At 43.1% G+C, this 15,030-nt stretch overlaps 1 protein-coding gene across 2 annotated transcripts in view; it reads right to left on the bottom strand.

The window, feature by feature from the left end:
• Positions 1–13,163, bottom strand: part of esr2b (estrogen receptor 2b) — a 24,328-nt gene extending 11,165 nt beyond the window's left edge. The window contains exons 1-5 of one of the 2 annotated variants that reach the window (XM_031873163.1): positions 12,940–13,163; positions 3,965–4,477; positions 2,084–2,283; positions 1,875–1,991; positions 132–491 (exon numbers count right to left, since the gene is read on the bottom strand). In XM_031873163.1, coding sequence (XP_031729023.1) covers positions 132–491; positions 1,875–1,991; positions 2,084–2,283; positions 3,965–4,392 — 1,105 coding nt within the window. In that variant the 5' untranslated portion in view covers positions 4,393–4,477; positions 12,940–13,163. Of the gene's footprint in view, positions 1–131; positions 492–1,874; positions 1,992–2,083; positions 2,284–3,964; positions 4,478–7,697; positions 7,907–12,939 lie in introns of those variants that run through there. The other variant, XM_031873164.1, reaches the window with a different exon arrangement.
• Between the last annotated feature and the right edge of the window lie 1,867 nt (positions 13,164–15,030).

Here is a 15,030-nt window from a genome sequence, read left to right as displayed (position 1 = left end):
CACACACACACACACACACACACACACACACACACACACACACACACACGATCGTGGCCTGAGGTTAGATTTGTTGGAAGAGGCTCAGTCCTGCAATAAGGATTCATATCAAGCCGGGATTTGGATCTTACCCGGGATCTTTTTAGCCCAGCTGATCATGAGCACCAGTTCTTTGTCTGCCAGGTTGGTGAGGGACATCATCATGCTGGCCTGGGTGAAGGGCTTCTTCAGGTCCTCCATGAGGTAGATCTCCGGAGGCTCCGCCTCCATGATGCGGGAGATGAACTCCTCTGGGCTCATGGCCGAGTGGTGCGCATGGTTCGCCTGAGGGAGCGGGGCGAGCGGGGCGAGAGGTGCCTCTAGGTGGAGGTGCCGCTGGGCCCGAGAACCCAGCCCCACCCGGACCAAACCCCTGCCTGAGTGATCCCGAGGCTGGAGTCCACCGCGGCGGTGTCGGGCTCCTCGATAGCTGCAGCGTTCACGCCTTACACCTGGTGCATGAAGACAGCAAGAGAAATAGACATGCGATGTATGTAAGATGACAGTTTCATGTCCAGCAGCTCATATCAGTGGCTACTAACAGCTTCAAAACCTAAATCCACTATGATTCTTAAAAACGTAGATGCATTGGATACTGGACCATTGAGTCCACTGGTAGCTGGTTTCGGTGCCTTCAGTCGAGCAAAGGCATCCACAAACACAATCCAACACTCTTTTCTCACTTTAGACATGTGCGGACAGGCCTGGTTCCCAGCACCGCTGCAGCGTTACAACCAAGGTCAGACCAGATTCACAGAGTAATCAACACAACTCAATGTGTCATGACGTAAAATATGACACACTTAAAAGAAATCTCAAGGTCAGAGACTACTTCTCACAAATAGCGATAGCCAAAATTTCCTGGAAATCTGTGGAGCCAAAGTTGCTGCATTCAAGGGCAGAGGGCCACCGTCTGGAATCAGCTAGACAAATCTACGCGAAGCAAGACGTCAGCACTCTTGACTAGGAATTAATTGCAGACATAAAATGTTTTGTTTTATCGTTTCTGTTGCGAGGCGTTTATAAAGTGTCAATAGAGCATCTTTTTGTTTTAACTTTGCACGATTTAATAGCGATAGAACAATGACGCCATCAGTGTTTAAATCTGTTCCATATAAGCCTCGCTTTCACCATGTAGTCCGTCTGCCACCGGGTACGATCTCCTGGAAACTGAAAGCTTTATTTACGGCTAATTTGTCTGTTTCCACTTTAAGATAGAGTATAAACCCATGACCCTCAAGGAGCAGAGAGCCAAGTGAAGACGTTTTCCTCCTGTGGTGGAAATCTGTGAAACTGGTCGACTGCGAGAGGATTTTCACGTTGTTGTTATTTTTGATTAAACAAACAAGATATAACATGTTAACTAGTGAGCTTTACAGTAGGTGGATTTCGTGACATCTGAACAGAGGCTGAGAAGCAGCTTTCCCCTGCTTTCAGTCTTCATGCTAAGCTACGCTAATCTGTGGCTGGCTGTAGCCCGATACTTAATTTACAGACATGAGAGTGGTATTCATCTTCTCATCGCAACTTTTCCTTTACGACTAATGGAAAAAGAGCCTGACTTTCAGCTGGCTTTCCATGTAGAAATAATTTCTAAAATGTTTACTATTCAAGCTTAGAAGTAGACAATATGCTGGATCTCTACATCCATCCTGGGAAATGATCAGACATCGGTATTTAAGTGGTTCCCATCCTGTGAGTTTACAGAAGTTCATAATGCCATAATGAGCACACGGGTAACACTCTCCACCTTTTCACTTTCAGTGCTTGAAGTCGTTTCACAGCTGCAAGACGACAAAACATCAAGGACCCCAATTAAACAGGGGAGCACCTACCGCACTTCATCATGCCCACTTCGTAGCATTTACGGAGGCGGCAGGCCTGGCAGCTTTTACGTCGGTTCTTGTCGATAGTGCATTGATTTGTGGCGGGGCAGATGTAGTCATTGTGTCCTGAGAGGGGAAAGAAAAGACGTACTGCAGAATTACTTGAGGAGCAGAGCGAGAATAGACGGGGAATAATCACGGACAGAAAGACTCGATACCTTGGATGCTCCTCTTGAAAAAAGCCTTGCAGCCCTCACAGGACCACACTCCGTAGTGGTACCCCGAGGCGTAGTCGTGGCACACGGCGCAGAAGTGCATGTCGGCTTTCCCCGCTGCAGATGAACACAAGGAGGAGTTCACGCCTTCCAACCCTTCTCCGGATCTCTTCCCCAGCGGCTTGTTACAGCTGATGATGGAGCTGCAGGAAGAAACACAGACTATGTGGAAAAGAGGACAACTTGACATTTTGGAATTTTAGCCTGTCATCCACCCGTCATTAGTCTTCCAACAGGTTTACTCTCTTCTGAAAACGTCTTCACAACCGCATAGCACGTCAACTGCACAGCTCCCATCACTGAAAGATAATGGCTGTTTAAATACCCATCATCCATGGCCAGTGGCATTATGATTACCAACTGGTACAGTAGCACAGATCACGACTAAATATAAAGTACAACTACGGAGCAAGAGATAAATCCCTAATCAACTGTTACTGCTACAAATATGGTAATTTCCATTCATCGGTTGCAAACAAGCAAAGATGGGAGACGGCCGCATTCCAAGATGATGACAGCAAAATGGCCGAACTCCAGGTTTCACAGCGGCAGTCCACAAACCAACGAGTGACTCCCAATGACTACATCCACTTAATATACAGCCTCTGGTTTCAACTCCAACAATTTCACTAGTCTGTGTGGCTTTCCTATCATCCAATGGACATCTTAGCTGAAGAATACTTAAACCACCTTAGCATTTCATCTCTCTCTGGTGTCATTACAGCCTTTGTCCCTCCACCACAGTCTCCCATTGTTTTTAAAGCATGTGCACGACACTCCCCCACTCTTATTTTGCATTACAATGTGGTACAATAGTGTCCAAGAATACTGGCAAATCCAACGATTTTATTCTGCATGCTACCATTTGTCATGAGCCCGTTAGCACAAGCTGGAAATCAGGTTTTATCTGATCTTTAGTGGTTGAAGTTCACTTTGTGTTTGATGTTCATTAATCCTGATTTATTTATCTAGGTATTATTATAACTTTGACTTGTGATGAGATGCAACATTGGAAGCATTTCGATTGCCTCTCAACAGGCCTACAGCGACACGGCAGCTCATAGCTAACATCGCTAACAGCGCTAACTGCATCTAAAGTGCTGACAGAGCGGACCGTTTTTAACCTGAGGGAGAACCGGAGAGTGGGCGCTACGCTTCCACAACGCCGCTGTCGGTCACGACGGCGTTATCAGCTGTAACTGCCGTATGAGAACAGCGCAGAGCGGCGGCCGTGAGCTAACCGGTGGGACATGCTCGCGTGCACTTACATGCACTAAAAGCATGCTCTGCCGGCCCGGCTATGTCAAAAAAAGCAAGGAGAAGCTTTGATAACAACACACACAGAGGAATAGAGACTTCATTCTCTGCTCATGTAGACACTACCCCACTATATCTGTAGACAGCAAATAGTTGTTTGATGCTATATTGATGCTCAGAGGGTCAAATACAGCTCCTTTAAAGATACTATGGAAGTCTTGCAACGAACTAGTCGCACATGAAAAGCACACACCAGCAGAATTCAGTGAAGATTGCAGCCAAACCAGGACACATACTTAGATTGGACTGCACAGTTCTAAGTAGGCTACTCCAATCCAAACACAAAGCCACATTTTGTTTTTTGCCTCAAAACGCGTTTTATGACAGCCGGGGTACAAAGCTTCTTGGCTTCTAGAGGTCCATTTAGAGAACAGTAATGGCAGAAGGTTTTCAATTTCTGACCATTTACCCCTCACACTCACCAACTGGCACTCACCAAACAATTTATTATCATTTATAGTTATTGCTATACTTTATCCATCCATGGATCAGTGACAGTAAACCTACCTGCTGGCCAGGCTGTGGGTTTTGGCTTCCAGCCAGGGTGCATGTGGGCTGGGTTCATTGTAGACGAGAGGCTGAGGGCAGCGCAGAGTCATAGAGGGCATGTTGGGGTTGCTATTGGAGGGCCAGAAGGCTGATGGGCTAAGAGGGGAGCACAGAGATGACGGGCTGTCAGTGATGGCCGGCCTGGCATAGCTCAGCACAGACGGGCTGTAGAAGGTTAGAGGTCCGTGGCCGTGGTTGTACTCGTGGCTATTGTCCGTGTACGGGGAGGGGATGCAGACCGTTTGGCTGTCCATGCCCAGAGAAGGGCTGTACACGGCGGGCAGGAGTACGCGGGAGCTCGGCCTCTCCGAGGATTTGCTGGAGTCCACCTCCTGTAGCTGAAGCAGCGGTAACGGGTCAGCATCCAGTCTGGGGGAGGAGGCCATGTCAGAGGGAATCTACCCTTCACAGTGATGATGAATATGATGGGGCAGCTGGTTCCTCTATTGCATGTTCTAGTGAAGACGAGTCCTGTGGTAGAGGGGGAGAAATACTGTGGTTAAAATATGAAATCCAGATTTAAATAACAACAACAACAACAACAACAACAACAACAACAACAAAGGCTACATGACAAACACACAGACAGTCAATTTACCAGATCCCACTAAGCACTGATCAGGGGATTTTGAGGTAAAAAAACAAACATACAAATTAAAACTGGGTTAAAAAGTCAGATTTTTAGAAGTCTGCTGCGACTCAGTTGTGAGCTCAGTTCATTGGGAGTTAACAGGCTGCGTTGCTATTGTGCGAGGACCCTTGAGCGTCCACATGAAAACACAAGATAATGGGATGTTGTCTTTGCTGAGTGCATCACAGTCAGAGGGTCAAATGAGATCCTGCTGAAGCACGTGTGGACAAGATCTGATAAAAACGAGCTTTAACAAGACACATTTATTGCCCAGTGTCCACAAAAGGAACTATTCCAGGAACCCTTCTGGGAACTCAAGGACATCTCCTGCATTTAAACCGAAAGAACCAGGGGCCAAATTTAAATTTAATTACAGGTTTGTAGCTTCGGCCCCACAAAAAGCTGGAGATGGTACTTTGGGTGCCATGAGTCTAACTATCTACAAGTCATGCACAACGTTCATTCACACTGTCAGCGAGCACTGATTGTTGTCGTTTGTGAAAAAGTCAAACTAAACCTAACTTCGTTTGATGATTGTTTCAATGCAGTTACATACTAAAGCACAAAAGTAACCAGGACCATTTCTCCTTGACCACCTCCCGATATATCATGAACATGCACTTCTTCATAAAGCTCAAATGAGAAATTTATTACAGGTTTGTGCATTTACAAAGGTATAATAAAACCAAGTTAGACCTCTCTACAAAAAAGCCTCACAGGAAAAATTTAAGGGAGAGATTCAGGAGAAAAATACAAAAGGTGTCCTCGCACAAGTACCATCGACTTTGTGCCGTCTATGAAAGAAATCTTGTTTTTTGTAAAAATCCTGGGGCTCCTTAGTAATTGAAATCATTAATCTGAGATTTGTGCACAGGTGAAGTCCAGAAAGGGTCAGATGTTTCCACAGCCCTTTGTGAGGACCAGTTATTGTATTAAGCTGGTGCACTCTTTGATGAGCCAGGTTCAATGAAGCAACAGTTTACTTACCGTGTCAAAGGTGACGAGAACAGCTCTGTATTCATTAACCGTGTATTCAAACTATGAACATTTGTTCCAGACACAGAATATAAATACCTGTGTGACCTCACGCAGCTTATACGGTAACCAAACTCTGCCAGAGAAGCCATCAGCTGTTTAATCAGTGTAAGAAGCCGGCAGCTCTGCACAGTAAACCTCTTGACACCAAGAATCACTAGCAGGAACATACAGCTGAGATGTCTGGGAAGTTTGCAGGTTTAGGGTATTTTTTATCTCCATTTATTATAGGATTATAGGATGATTAATGAAAAAATTGACTTCGTAATGCCACTTACACAGCATATTTAAAGCTTAGTGACGATAGCCACCAAAAGCTAATAACACCTGTGTACTGCATTGAGCAAAAGGTACATTTTGTTGCTTATGAATTCAACTTTTTTTGTAAGAGATAAAAAGTAACAGTTTCACCTTAAGGAGTTACTTTTACACAGAGACTGTACATAAGAAGTGGATTTAGTCGTTGTGACGTCACCCATTGGTTTGTGGGCAGCGACTTTGAAGCCTTGATTTCGGTGTTTTGGCCGTCGCCATCTTGGATTACGGCCGTCGCCATCTTCTTTTTTTGCAACCAGTGAACAGGAAGTGACCATATTTGGACTGAGGAGGAGTGACGTAGAGACACTGTATACGTCTCTGGTAGAGACCTGTCAATCACTGTGTAGCCCTGCCCTAAAGCATCCCCTGCTTTATGGTCTGTTTGACTCTAAATGGACCATAATGTACTAAATGAACATCATGCTGTAGTGAAGAAGACTTGAAACTAGAGATTGAGACCATAAACTCATGTTTACAATGTTTACTGAGGTAATAAATCAAGAGAGAAGTAGAGTCATTTTCTCATAGACTTCTATACAACCAGAGGAGTCGCCCCCTGGTGGACACTAGAGACAATGCAGGTTTTGGCTTCGCTCTTCAGAACCGGAGGTTGCCGTCTGCTTTAATCATAAGGCAGAAAAAGAAGCATTGAAGTTTGTGAAGTGACTGCAGAGTGGACAGGAGACACCATGCCAAACAGTCGCAAGGTCAATCACATCAATAGTCAACATGTGCATCACACATGTCATGTCAAAGTGGCCTTAAACAAAACAATGCACTGATTTACCTGTTCACTCTGAATACATGCCACGAATTTGACTAATTTAGGGGCTGGATCTCAGGTCTTTTCTAGACTGAAAATGTCAAAACAGGCCAACGTGTTAGTCCCATTTAAAAAAACGCACCCCCCCTGAATCCATCGGACAACTGCAGCCTTGTTTAACCTCATTTTGGAGGACACAAGCCACGTGTCCTCTGCAGTGTCCCACAAGCAATTGTGTGCTGATCACATGGCCAGTCCAAACATGTCATTAATCACAGGGATAACAGATTCATTTACATATAGCATATATTTGCTATTGACTTAAAACAGTTTTGTCAGTTGTCCATCATGTGTTGATATTAAACATCACAGCTTGTACTGTAAACTCTGGTATCATGGAACATTTCAAGTGACTCGCACCATTAGTTTGGTTTTCTTTGAGGCTCTATGGTTGAAGTCTTCCCCTGAATTGAAATGCTGCTAACATCAGATAAGATCAACTGTTTTCACTGTCGGATAAGTCTGGAAGACACTGAGAATCGACTGAGACTGACCACCAGTGTTGCCCGTTAATTACATAGACTGTGGCAGGAAAATGTTATTGTGACCAAGAAAATTGAACTTTAAGAGCTGAACTAACATCATCAAGGTTTATAAAACAGGCAACTAAACAGGGGGTGGATTCTACAGACTGGCTTTATGTCTATAATAAACTGTTTGAGAATAACAAAATGCACAATAATAGAAATAATTATAGTAAAACTAACTACCTTAATACCTTCTCAGATGTAAACACTCAGTGTAGATTTATATAATTACATTTACAGTTTGTGAGTAACAGGTTGCTTAAAGAGCCTGAAACATAAACATTTCACCAACCAAAGCTTAAAGAAAACCTGCACAATGAGTCAAAAGACATCGAAAAGATTTAACGCCTCACTTACTTCTGCGGGCAGCGTTGGGCTTTTACCAATCGACTGTGTTAAAAAAGTGTTTTGTCAGAACGTTTAACCTAAGTTTGAGACTTTGGACAGACTGGTGTTCATGGCAGCCTTCCATGACAAACCAGCAGGCAGGCAAGGGTCAAAGGACGCTGTCTTAATGCAACCCTCTCTTTTATTCCACCAAAAATTTGCATATTATCACCAATCTTTAAACGAACAGGCCTACAGAGCTGATGCTTCGTCTCCACAAGAGATATTTAAATGTATCTACAAAAACATCTATGTATACTGTACCAATATACAATGTACTGTTGGTATGCTTATTGATAGACCTGAGGACTATCATGTAAATACCAGCAGTAAACAACACAGTGTGTGGGCTTTTTCCTTCATATTTAAATCCTCTGAAACACAGCAATGTTTTTCACACAAATCCAAATCGGGAAATGGCAATATTGAAAGTTGACTTGTTATCTCGTCGTGTAACCCTTCGGAGAGGCTTTTTCGCTGAATTGGGTCAACTTGACTCATTATTTAAGCTTTCCCTTTACAAGCACAAATGTCAACCGTTCTCTGGTTCCAGCTTCTCCAAAGGGAAGATACTAATACTGACCTTCCTGGTTGATGGTTGCTTACAAACTTGGTAATATTTTAAATTGAACTTTTTCTACTCTGGCAAATTTAAAAATTGTCTGTGCAATAACTATACATGCTGGATGTGTTATTTGTACATTTTATTACATGTATTTCTAAGTGTAGTCCAAAGATGTTGTAACAAACTGGCACTCCATTGTGATTCATGAATGAACAATGAAACACCTGTTACACCCTGCAGAGAGAGCCCATCAAATACTCTCTTAACACTGCAACAATATGTTTGAAGATAGAAGATAAGGTCAAAGTCTGTCTGTCTTCACCAATACAAATCTCTTCTTCTGGAGCTGCACTTTAAAAACATCAGTTTTAACACGGCCACATGAAAAGTTCCAGAGGGCGCACGTTGCCTTCGGGCTTTAACAAAGCGGGATTCAGCAACAATGAAATATCACGAGTGAGTTGCATGAAACATGACAGGAACATGAATGAAAATACAATACGTTCCACCGGAGAGAGCATGGTTTGCAGGCCGGTATATTAAAAAACCTGTTTATTTCTTGCGTACAAAAGGAGAATGGAGCCCTCCTCTCCTAACGGGGCTTCGAGCCAGCAGCACATACCGAAACACAAAGACCCCCCACAGAAAAAACCATTAGCCAGCCCCAACTCCTCCAGTCGCTCAGCCTCACAAAGCCAACAAGGAGCTGCTGCTGGAGGAGCAGAGCTGTGTGGAATTGAAGAGGTGGACAGATTACAAGGGAGCGGGAAGAGCCCAGCGGTGAGAGGCTTCAGCAGCATCGACAGGCTGATTACGGCGTCTCCATTTGGAGTAATTGTACCCGTCACTGCCGCTGCACCGTCTACCTGCAGACAGGTATGTCTCGTCTACATGCAAACAACAATACTGTGGAATAACAGAATCCAACATGAAAGTCTTTGATTAAACCAAAGGACATTTTAAAACAGTTTTGGCATCAGAGAGCATCCGTATTACAAACGTATTTTATCCATTTAAATTCAAATGTCTTTATTGGCGATAGATCATTGACACCTGAAACTCCAGCATTGGGCTGTGAACATCTGGTTTTCCCTGCACACATTGGGGGTTTAACGATCCGTCAATCTGGCTCAACGTATCAATTCAATGATCACCAATCCAATATCAACAACGCAAAGATAGTAACACCAACACATATCATCTTTCAGTCAAGACTTTATTTTGAAATTTCCATGGCATTCACCATTTCTCTCCAAGTGCACCTCCTTCCTAAACGTCTTGCTCGTCACTCGCCTGCTCATCAAAGTGATGCTGGAAACAACTTCAGCTCAGGCTCACTTAAGGTGGACTGACGTTTAAGGTGGACAAGCTCATCAGCATTGACCAGCAACCAGACTTTCAACAACAATAGGGCTATTTTTCATTAAAAAGAATACATTAAATGTCTGGAAGAGCCCAGTAATACAATTGTAAAATCATATTATTGTAGTTTTTAGTGAGTCGAACGTAACAGATTGTGTTAAATGGGCAAAAAGATGGTCTCTTATCGATCACGTGCCAATGAATTATATCAGCAGACTGTGACATCATCCAATAACCTATCATTGTCCAAAGAACCAATATACCATCGTAAACCAACACCAGCTGCAGTAGCACAGCTCAGAAGTGTGTTTTTGGGAAGTATTTTGCAGCAACATGACCAGAATTATCTGCAGCAGCTGAACGATTAAAGTAACGTAGGCATTACATTTGTTTACGTCAGCGATCTGCATCGCCCATCCGTAAGGTGTAAGTGTCGCAATGTTTCTTATATCGTGAAGAAAAGGATTCGTTGATGTAGAACCATGTCTGACCTCCATGCGCCGCCAGCTGTTAAAAGTTCTTTGGGTCACAACAGTTGAAATGTAAAACAAGCTCTCAAACAACAAATACATCCACTGACAGTGTCACTACGCCTCCAACACTTAGGCAGCTATAATGGAGCTAAGAAACAATGAAGAACAAACCCCCTCAACATCAACCCAAGTCCTCAAATCACCAAAAAAACAATATAACATCCCCCCTCCCCTGCAGTCTGCAGAAAAGTGTATCATGTCATGGAACAGTGATAGTTTTATCCGATGCAGACTACATTTTTTGTCTTACAGTTTACTTTTTCCCAACTTAAGATACAAACACGTTGACTAAACTTACAGATAAACGGCTGAGAAAATGTCTCTTCGATTCCTTTGCGTTGGATCTGAGATTGTACAGTGAAGCAGGAATTAGAGAAGGGTTCCTCTGCTTGAAGTAGTTGCCGGTTAGTGTTTCTGGCATTGTTTCAGCTCTGTACTGGAGTGTGTTAAACATCAAGAAGTCAAGGTTCCACATGCAGAACTAGTGGAACAGTACTTTAGGATCACAGCAGGAAGCAGCTGTGAGCATCAGTGACCATCCCACGGTTTTCATCAAGTTCACGTTGACCAACAGAGCTTTATGTGCAACGTTTCTGAAATCTACTGCAGAAGCAAAAGTGGCTCAAATGACATCCGTTTTCAGCAGAGGTCTGGCACCTTTTCAGGTGCACGGTTAACTGCTGCAACACAACCTGAATGATACAGAGAGCGCTCCAGAGATCAAAGGAGCAGCGCTCGACGTGTTTAGTGCGATTACACCCCGATGCTGCTCACAGTGACTGCACCACCACTGAGGCACGACACCCTCCTCTCCCTCTGCTGGCTAACCTGCCTGGAAACACCAAATGAGGGTGACCGCGGTGAGGAAACAAACGTGTTTGAGTTACACTCTGTACTCGGGTATCTTTGGGTGATGGACGACCTGTGGATGGAGCGGAGGAGGTATCTGGAATTGTCGAGCAGCGTGACCTTGACAACTTTTTTCCGGCGCCGGCCGGTTGGAATGCTTTTCAACGTGGGTGAAACCCGGAGAACGGAAGGGGATGTGCTTAAGACTCCAACTTTGTATTTCTGGTAACGGCAGGACTTCCCTCCATCCTCCCCTCCACGCACACACACATATACTTTTGACTCCCCCTCAGCTCAGTTATTCGCAAGTGGAAAAAAAAAAAGGGAATCTGGTATTTACAGCAACAGCCAGATTGTGATTACACCGTAAGCAGTGTCAAGGCTGTGGAGAGGAGGGCGACAGGCTCACATCCTCACTGGCATGCAGAGCACGGGGAGCAGAAGCAGATAGGGTCCCTTTTGTTGTCGAGATAAAATAATCACCAGCGGAGTCAAAAGATTAGAGTGCAAACCAAATATCCCCGTAAAAAAACAAAAAGACAGCAATGTTGTAAATAACTGTGAAGGAACTTCATGTGAATGCCTGCAGGGAGGTTTTCATAAAAATCTCAAATTAAAAAAAACACATGAAAAGTCTCTTTTTGAAGTTCATGGAAGGAATCGAATGAATATGAACTTCTTTTGTGAGGAAAACTGACCGATCGGATTGGATGTTTTAAATCCTGCTGTCTTGTGGTTTGCTAACTTTTTCATACCTTGGATGCACATCAGCTGCAGAGGAAGATTTGAAGCAGAGCACAAAGTGTGCAGAGGCAGAGAGATCCTGGATGGAACTGTCGTCCTTATTTGGCTGCACTGGGATATTAGATGCAATGGAAATGGGATATATATATATATATATATATATATATATATATATATATATATATATATATATATATATATATATTTTACAACTAGTTCTTTGCAGGACGCTCCTTACATAAAACGATCCTCATTAAAAACGGTTCTAGCTGTCACACACTCTTTTCAATCCTTTACAAGTAAGATTCTGTCAGAAAACACTCAACGTCTTGTGGATTTAAGATTCTGAAATTGGAAATAAAACATCGGCATCAGCATTTACAGCCCTGCAATTGTCCCGAATCTTTCATAAATGCATGTTGTCACTGGGCTAAGGTCTCTAAAGTGAAACAAAAAATTGTAATAAAAAAGTATTTTTCCATTTTGCTGGTGGTGCCCGACTCTGAGACACTGAAGAAGATGCAGCCATATAAAACGGTACTCACTGTAATATGTAGAAATATTACTCTGTGTTTTAAGGTAACATGGAAGAAAAGTGTTGATAAATATGGACAATTTAACCTCATCTGCTGAGGATGATTGTGTGGCACCATTAAAGGATCCAGAACCCCCAAATGGATTTGTTTTTGGTGAGACTGTTCCGTCAACATCTCTGGTCTCTGTGGAGCTTTATGGCGTCTTTTATCACACAAAACATTATCATATCAATATGCATTTCCCTATTGGTGCTGGAATAAACTATATAAATCATACAAGTGTGTTGGTTATGGATTGATTTTATGAACCTGTATTCCTGGGTGGGTTCGGGTTAATATTTACACACCTGCAGTTATATGAAAAATCAGTTTCTACACAAATGTACCTTTTGCACGTTCTACAGTAAGTTCACCAAAATCACTCCCCAGATGAATACTGTAAAAGCTGCAGAGCACCGCGTTGGGTTGTACAGCTGAACCAGACCTCATGCCTTCAGGAACCGAGCACCTGTCGGAGTGGAAGCCACTGTTCACGTCAACTCTACAACGCATCGCAGTCAAACTCTCCGCTTCTCTAAATGGAAAAGTTATAAATGAAAAACACAGTCTTTGGTGTCACAAACCTGAGTCTCTGTTGCAGGCGGGGATGAAGAGATCAGCTGTTAGTTTTTGGACTTTTGTCGGTTTTCAGCGCCTTCGCTGCTGCAGGAAAAGCAAGACCCGTGACGCGTGAAAGTGAAACTACAAACGGACATCGCGATTATTCCTCCGCGTTATTCCTCACAAGAGCGTCTCCATTCCCGGCGGCGTGTCATTAATATCTTCCCTCGCGCCCTCCCCGGTTCTCCAAGTGCCAGGTTTAAGGTTTGGTCGATTTTGGAGACGTCACTGGCCACGCCTTTTTTGGAGAGGTGCCCAGCAGCGCTGCGCACGGGAGGAGGGTCAGAAACTTTCACTAAAATATGATGTGAACACCCCGAGAGTAAACATGCATGTAAACATGTTCATTCTCCCTCATTATACGTTTGACATACATAACAATATATAATAGTTGAATAATAATTTATAGATCAGAACTTGTTCCCGCTGTGACTCCCCTGCGTCCTTCATCCGCTTGGAGTTAATGATTAAAAGCGATGGAACACGATCAAAACAACTTGGGGCCAAAGGGCCTGAAAGCACGATATGTATCCACCGAGGACATTTATGTTCTTATAAAACTGGAGTCAATTTAAAACAAAGAGAAAAGAGCCAAACGGACGCGTGACAGCTGAGATAAAACATCGCAACGTGTTCCATGCTGCTGATCTTTGGTTTGGACAAGACTCATCTTTTCTTGTGTTACAGTTTATAGCATCTGAGTCACTGTAAGCAGCACTGATCTCACGATAAGAAGAATAAGATATATACACTGTAGGTCTTTATGTGGATCCACAGCTGTTTTCTGTTTATTGTTGTTCCGTTTATAGTCAGCGTCATATTATACGAGTCAGGGCAGCTGTTTCTCTCACTCTTTGTTATTGTGTAGACCGTGCAAAAATTGTATTTGAAATCCACCATGTATGAAATATAATAACATTGATTTTTAACTTGGGGCCCTTCTACAAGGCTGTAGGGCCCCTACCGTCTGATCTGATGGTGCATACACACACTACCAACTCACTAATGAGCAGTTCATTCAATCAAAACAAACTACAGCAATAGTGAGCCTGGAGTCTGCAGTCGGTCCTCTGGTAGTCTTTTATTAATGGTCATTTCATAATATTATATTCTTGTTTTCACCATACACAAAGTTTCTGTTATTTTGTCCACCAATGTCATAGAACATGTGGGCCGGCCTGTGAACACAATCTATCCAAAATCAACTAAGGTGATACCAAAAATAAACAACATATATTTCAATGGATCAATAACACTGCAGACCAGGAGCTCAGGTTTAACGTAATAACACAGTGATGACCTCTCTAAACAAACACAAACCAACACATCAAAACCTCGAATGAGAAGCAAACACTCAGTCACCGCATTCTATTTATCCGAATTTAATTTAGCGGCCACAGTCGGCATAAAGACGGTAGCTTCTTGTGGGGGAGTTAGTTAAAAAATACAAAATAACAAATCGGTGCAATTGAATGCAGTCTAATATAACAGCCATGCAACATATTTCTTTACATTGTTGGTGTTGATCCAACTCTGGTAATAGTTGTGCTGCATTGCAAGTGTTCATATTCATGTGTACTGGTACACACACACACACACACGGAGATGTTGATAACAGAGGACGCTGTTCGTTACGGTGACAGATTGGAAATCTTAGCATTTCTTCAAACAATTTAATTTCATTTAAAATGTTATTGTCAGAGAGCCTCCGGGTCCAAAAATGATATGCGACAGACAAAAGCTCAAACTTCAGCATAGAGGACCAAACAGGCACTTAGATAATGATACATATATTTGTTTTTTAAATGAGTGAGTCAGCAGTTTACATCACTGCATGTACATGTGACTCCTGTTGTTGTCAGGTAATGAGTCTTTTCAGAAGTTCGCTGCTCCGTCTGTCTACTCTTCTACTGTCTCGCGTGGTCTCAGAGGAAACATCTCAGACTGGTCGAGTTAGTGAACATGAACACACTGACTGGAGTTCATCTTCTGATGATTCAGTGTGTTAACAGAGGTTAACAGTTACCACTTGCTACCACTTGGAGTAGCCAATG

The sequence above is a fragment of the Anarrhichthys ocellatus genome, unplaced genomic scaffold (genome assembly GCF_004355925.1).
Source record: "Anarrhichthys ocellatus isolate YVR2014 unplaced genomic scaffold, GSC_Weel_1.0 scaffold69, whole genome shotgun sequence".
Taxonomy (NCBI): domain Eukaryota; kingdom Metazoa; phylum Chordata; class Actinopteri; order Perciformes; family Anarhichadidae; genus Anarrhichthys; species Anarrhichthys ocellatus.
The sequence above is the reverse complement of the archived record's forward strand: the minus strand, read 5'-3'. Positions and strand labels throughout refer to the sequence as shown.